We start from the raw sequence: 7,168 nt of genomic DNA on the forward strand, positions 1-7,168 counted from the left end.
TGAGCGAAGTAATTTCAGCTTGAATAATGGGGGGTGTCTCGTGAGCCTGACAGACGTGTGCGGCGAAGGCAATTTCACAGCCCCTCTCCGCCGCTGTTCGTGTGATCTATACGAGGTGTTCTCAGACACCGCGGTCAATATGACAGACGCCTGTGGTTCAGGCCTGATAAGGGAGCCTGAAAGTATTCGGCTTGGCTGCTGCACGTGTGTCTGTCAACCACGGTTCCTTAAGAGACAACAGGCATTCAGAAAGGTCAGAAAAATTGATGACATCAGTTTACTGCAGCAGATGTTTTTAAAAAAGTGCAGCAGTGCTACTATGTGTGTCATTTAAAAGGCAATTGCTTTAAATTTGGTTCTATTAGGTGATATGACAGGCATTTAATCCCACAGGAACCAAGAGAACAATAATTAGGACATGAAAAACATGATGGCGCAGCTGGACAACACGCAGTCGCACAGTTAGATGCGCACACGCCCCTCTTAAACGCATAGTAGCATAGAGAATGATGGCTAACTCTTTATCTTCCCTGGGCTTCTGTAACAACATATGTTTGTAAGTAATTAAAAGAAGTTCCCAAGTGGTTACCATGTCATATTGAAATACAATATGGAGAGCAAATTACCTTTCTACAACAGTTTATGCAGAGCTAGACACAGGAGACCGCTTTGCCTCTCCCTGCTGCCACATGGAGGGATTGGCTAAGACAATCTCCTGCTCTATTGATGTATTGACTTCTAATTAGTTTGTCAGGAGCTGTTCCTTTTAAGAGCATGGGAATAATTGATGATGTCTTACCTAGCAAAATAAGGAAAGCGAGAAACATTTCATATTTCATCAAGTCTAAATAAGGGGAGGTGTGGCTTATGAAATATGCAGTGTTGGTTTGAAATATTCATATCTAAACTTCAGAATTGTGATGCCCGGAGCTGCAATAGTCGCACATTCAGGTTTCATTGTTGATGTCATCACCTGAGGCATACTGTGTACACACACACACACACACACACACACACACACACACACATCTCTTGCCTAATATTTCCCCCTGACTGCTGTTGAGAAGAGACCCCCTAACGGTTAGGCCTATCATTGTGTTTTAAAGCACCATTATATTGCTCATTGCTGGATATCAGCGACTACATGGGCCTTTAGTTAGCCGACCGCAGCAGTTTGAGAGTGTGAGCACTCGCTCTTGATCTCTACAGCCCAGACTTCCAGTGTCATTAAGCCCATTACATGCCCTGTGAGAATCTTCACTGGTTCTGCTGCTCAAACTGATGACTCCTCAAGCAGGAGCGTGAAATATCTGATGCAGAAATTAGACTGGAGCTTTAGCAAATGCGCTAAAAGAATTGGCTGTTCTACGAGTAACATCCTCTGGGAGAATTTATGCATAACGTAGTACACCGAAGCATAAGGTTTGCGTATCTGTTGACACTCGGTATCGGCATTGCCAATTACTTACATGCTGACCGTTTCTGAGTATCAACAAGAATTGGGGAATTATAATGTTTAATATCTATGTTTTGCAGTTCCGATTATTGTTGCAGTCTTATTATGTAAAACGTAATATGTATTTATCTATTCATTCTGGCATTTTCTCCAACTCTGTGATGCTATTGTTTATGCCAAGGAAATCAAGATTGGATTCAGTCAGTTCCAAGAATACTAAACAGTGTGTGCAGATGTTTCTGTGTCTTTCATTTCCATTGAACGATTGTTATTCTAATCATTTCCTAATTAATCCACAGTCATGCACCATTCTCAGTAATATCTCTTGGTCTGCACAATAGATTTGGATTTCTCTTACCTTCCCAGGGTTTGGGCTCCATATATATCTCAGACTGAAGATACAGAGGGCCAGTATCAGGAATACAACACTCAGAATGATGGCGACACACTGGTAAGCGTGATACCTGGCCTTTCTTTCCTTCTCTTTCCCCAGCTCAACCTATACAAACATTCACATTATTGTACATCTGTATATTTATATGATGTGATTCCATGTAAAGGTTTCACACGTTCAATGTATTGCACCACAGTGCTCAACTGAGTAAGAAATAATCACAAGGGCAATTTAAATTCTTCCGGGATGTAGAACAAAAGGTCACATTTATTAAAATTGTCCCAAATTAAAAGTTCGTCAGTTCGATTAAATTCCCGGAGCTTATGGCCGCAAATTAATAAAGAAAGGCTTTTGTTCCGGCTGAGTTCCAGGAGGGAGAGTCTTAAAGCTTACTATTCACAGTGGTGTGCTCCACTATCTCTCAGGACATGGCCAATCAGAATGATGAAATATGGAGGAACAAGCTTCAATTAGCAAATGTCTCTAGCCGAAACAGAAGCTTAAAGAACAGAAATAGCAGTGGTGACCATGTGCGGTTCTAGGCTCAGTGGATATTCAGAGCATAGGCTAGGCCAGACCTCTATCAATGTGCATGGTTTCATTTTTTAAAAATATTGAATAATGCACTTTATTATAATAAATATGTTTAAATGTTTCTCAACTTTAAAATGCAATAGTTTTCTTCCCTTTCATCTTTTTACGATCCGATCTTCGGTTTCACAATCTTTTTTTCACTTTATTTTGATGTTCCCTTGAACACATGGACCTACATTTCTACTAACTCTTAGAGTGTTAGAAGAGTATTAGTAGACTGGTAGGGTTAGGGTTAGAATAAGTTGACATGTGCTTACAAAGTTTTTTATAGGCAGTATGCTAGAGGAGCATCATAATAAAGAGTCAGCTGATATTAAGCAGACAGTCTACTAATAATGAGAGTTAGTTGACATGTAGATGCAATGTTACTTAGTCAACAGAAATTTCAAAAGGGATCATCGAAATAAAGTGTTACCTGATCTTCATTAGCATTTTTGTGTTGAGTCGGCATGTGTTGTTTACGAGTTCTGATATAAAAATATAGTTGCTGTATTATCAATGTATGTTCTGCTTTGTTTGCAGAGTTATGTCTCTAAAATATTCTCTACTTTGCCAAGATATCTGGCTCGACCAAAGTCAGCGCAGTTTTCTCTGATTACTTCTTGTATGTAGAATGGAAAGCGGCGTCATCATTTCTTTCGCTTTGTGACAGAATAAATAACAAAATGCGGCAGACTTTATGCAAAACAGTCAAAATGTGGCTCGCAAGACCACATTTGATTTATAGAGCAGCCTGCAGCTCTGAATAATTTTATTTGTGACAAAAATTGTGACAAGATGATAAAAATCATTCGGGGCTGAAGTCCCAGAAGTCCGCCCTTGGTGGTGACTACTATGATTGTACTTTATCTCACAGTTTGAGACATAGGAATCAGACCATGTCTTTAAGGATCATTATTTATATATATATATATATATATATATACACACACACACACGCATACACTGGCTTTCAAAACAGATTTTCTTGGAAAGTATGCACAAATGCGCTGAAAAAGACAGTTTCACATCGAATTTGTCATGAGAACCCTGTTAAAAAAATCAAGGCTTAAGCCCTCTCACTACCCATCATGACGGGAAACATGAGGACAAACAATTAGAGAAGCCTAAAATTCCTCTGAAGAAGAATTTTCCCTTGCATGAAGCAAAAATATGAATAGAGATAGTGCTGAAATCCAGAGGTTGCATAAGCAGTGGAAACTTGACTGGAGGACAACGTTCCATCTGCTCGGAATATAAATGGCTCTGAAAATATACAGACGGCTGCCAGCAAAACAGTATTAAACCGGTTTAAGGTTAAGAATCAGCGAGGCAATTCTGCAGTAGCGGGATTGAGTGTGAGTCTACGTTGAAGAAGGGAGCCGAGGGCCCCCTGCTGATGAGAGAGAGAGAGAGTGAGTGAGGAAGGGCGAAGAGGAGAAAGAGAGAGGCAGAGCGGGAGGGAGGGATCGAGAAAAGAGGCCGAGAGATGAGAGAGGACATGTGGAGGGAGAGAGAGAACAAGAGAAGGAAAACAGACACGGTTGCACTAAAACAATTTTCATCTGAAAGGATAAACCGAGCAGAATCCCCCTCTAATCTGTCTGTTATTTTTCTTCTTAAAAGAAATTGCACACTGTTGTACAATTGCCCAAATCTATATTTATCATCACTGACTCTATGCTAGTCCGAAAGTGTATATTAAAAATGTTGTTGTTACATTATTTTCTAGAAGAAATCCACCCACTTGATTTTCAGCAAAGCAGACATATGATTGCATATACAATGTTGAGAAAATTATCTTGATTGCTTAATTATAAGTCATGTGGAATAATTTGCACAGTAGTGTACGTCTATCCATACAGCGTGCCACTCAGCTGGAGAAAAGGAAGAAAACAAGTCAAAAAACGAAACACTCAAAAAGCCTTGCAGTCAGAAATTATTAACATTTCATCCAACCCGACATTCACATATCACAACCTTTAAAAAGAGCAATGTAACTCAAATTAAAAATTTATTTGAGATCTCCCACTCACAAATGATCTTTACTAAACCTTTTAAGCGTTTCGAAAAATGTATATATAGTATGTATAATTTAGTTTAGTTTATATTTATATATTAAAGAGAGAATCATTATTCCGTCTGAATATTGTTTTCCTATAGAACATTATGTTTGATTTTGGGACTTTTTTTCTTTGAGATTTTAGATTTCCTACAGTAAAAATAAAAAAATCTAAATTTATATAGCATATAAATGCACATGAAATACTCACATCTTTGCAAAGGACTTGACTGCTGAAGTAAGGGTTATTCTCCATAACTGTAGCTGGAGCAAAGATTATCTTCTCTGGAAACCTTCTTCCACCCAGAAGTCCCTCTTACTGAAATCCAAAGAGCCAAACTTTTCATTCCATTGGTAATTTTGGAGCCTGTTCAAGAGGGAGGGTTCCTCTTTCAGATGGGATGGAACAACTTTAACTACTGTGGTTAGTCAAAGCAGATGTCCTGAAATTCATCTTGTGAGCTGCCGTGAGCATTTTTGGTCTTTCAATTTTTCTTTAGTGCCATTTAGTCAGGCGACACATTTTACAGTCTATATAGTTACTGTTATTTAGCTATAGGCCTACCTACTTGGCCATCATTATTTAGTAGCCAACACAATCACATTTGGAAATGTCTAAGATGGTTTCAAGTTTACATAGAGGAGAAAAACAGAGTTAAGCTCAGCAAAAGATTGCACTCTGCTTTTCCTTGATTTTAACAGACTTTCCAAGCCCACATTTTGAATTTGAAACCATATTTAATAATTAATTCTAAACCAGTATACTTATTAAATGTAAGCACAAGTATCAAAAGCATTACGTTTTTCTCATGATCAGAATGTTGACTAACAAACTTAGTTTACGCAATATCCCTGTAAGAGAGCGATTCATTTATTGATCTGTATCACTGAGGCCTGTGGATAATGGATAAAAGCTATGATATTTATAACCTATAGCTTCTGTGATAACACTTCTCAACAGCAAAGGTGACCTAAATCATTTTGAAGAGAACATAAAAATTCCAAAAAAAGTTACACAGCAAGGCCTTCCCTTACAGAAATCGCAGTCGACCTCAAAATGTTAGCAGAGATTTGAGGTGCTTGCAAACACTAGAGTTTTAGGTTAATATTTGGTACAGTTTGTCATCCAGGTTCTCTGCAACCAGCTTGACTAAATCTTTAAAATTGCACTGGCATTTCCATTTTGCATAATTCATCTGTAAATCTGTTTCAACAGAAGAGTGGAGCTCCCATCGATAGCCATTCCAACCCAGCAGCACTCGGGACAGCAGAGGGAGGCTTTCTGAGGCATAAAAATAAAACATAACAACACTTCAGAGCACTGAATGACATTGGAAGGCCAAAGAAAACAATGAAAAATTCAGCCAGTACAGAAGATGAAACCAGCCACTACAGAGTGGGGTGACATACCAATTATTTCTGATTAATAAGAAAAAGGGTAATTTACTCTGCATTTCTTATGTCCAATCAGACAAATAAGGCATAACTGCGAACCTAACACTTTAATTTCACCAAGGTTTTCACCTTGATGTGCATTAATGCTATTTTTCAGATTTATCAAGTTATCACTATATCCGCTGTTGTTTCATGCACTGTTTATTGAAGCGCAATCTTGAGTTGTTAATTAATAGGATCACAGACACAACCATGCTTTTTCTGAGAAATCCGTCAGCTACTTGCCATCTGCAAACATATGCTTGTCGATGGCAGACATTATTATCCTTCTATGCTAACTTAAGTTCCTCCCAGAACTCTGTTGACTTCAAACATTTTCTCCATGAAAAAAAAAAATGTTTACTTAAACTTGAATCACAAACACGTTGTCCATGTCTGATTGTACTGTAAATGGAGTTTCAGTTGCTTATGATGAAGCTTTGCTCTCCTACTCCATGTAACACAAAAGCCTCATCTTCTCGTCTTCTCTTTTCTATTGCCAAGGCTGCCTCTGTCAAAGATTCACAAAAGACACCCACACACACTGCCAACAGAGACTACGAGAGCCTGCTGTTTCGATAGGACTTGGCTGCTGTCACCTGGTCGTGAGTTGAAGGGTAAGGAAAGGAAGATGAAGAGCTCATCTCTGGCCAACAAAAGTGAACCTATTAACCACAGAATACATTTAGCTGTGTTCCTCTACTGTATGAAGTAGAGGAAAAGAAACATATTTCAATCGCCTGTGTGACCATGAATCTGACGAGCAGTGATAGCAAATGATAAAATGTGTTTTATATTGTCCATTTTAGCACACAAGCCTGAATATTACAATTTTATTTCAGATGAAAGCATTGACAAAGCTAGATTAACCAATCTTTCACTAACCTAATCAATAAAGGGATTCAGATTGAGGCAGTATTTTTAAAATTGAATTAATTGGCATTAAAGCACACTGATCTTTTTAATGGAGCTCTATAATTGATATTTCTCCATTATATTCCTCGATGCTCAAGACGAAACAGACCTGAGAGATGAATACAGGTGCAGGCTGTCCCAGAGGTCTGCTAATTGTATTAGATTTCTTAGAGCAAGCAAAGTGAGTCAATAAATATTTGAGGGATAACATGGAGTCAGTCTCAGTGGAGACCCTTTGAACTGACATGCTGGAAAGCAAATAAATAGAGTCAAGGATTACAGTGTTGCAAATCTCAAAGTTAGTGCAATCGTCTCCCACTCCTTACCTTCAGGG

At 38.5% G+C, this 7,168-nt stretch overlaps 1 protein-coding gene across 1 annotated transcript in view; it reads right to left on the reverse strand.

Annotated features, from left to right (window-relative positions):
- tnmd (tenomodulin) overlaps positions 1-4,839 on the reverse strand; it is a 72,582-nt gene extending 67,743 nt beyond the window's left edge. The window contains exons 1-2 of the mRNA XM_056270299.1: positions 4,697-4,839; positions 1,815-1,955 (exon numbers count right to left, since the gene is read on the reverse strand). Coding sequence (XP_056126274.1) covers positions 1,815-1,955; positions 4,697-4,741 — 186 coding nt within the window. The 5' untranslated portion in view covers positions 4,742-4,839. The remainder of the gene's footprint in view (positions 1-1,814; positions 1,956-4,696) is intronic.
- Positions 4,840-7,168: the final 2,329 nt, after the last annotated feature.

This window comes from Rhinichthys klamathensis, unplaced genomic scaffold (assembly GCF_029890125.1).
Source record: "Rhinichthys klamathensis goyatoka isolate OS25496 unplaced genomic scaffold, OSU_Roscu_1.1 h1tg000301l_1, whole genome shotgun sequence".
In the NCBI taxonomy this organism is placed as follows: Eukaryota; Metazoa; Chordata; class Actinopteri; order Cypriniformes; family Leuciscidae; genus Rhinichthys; species Rhinichthys klamathensis.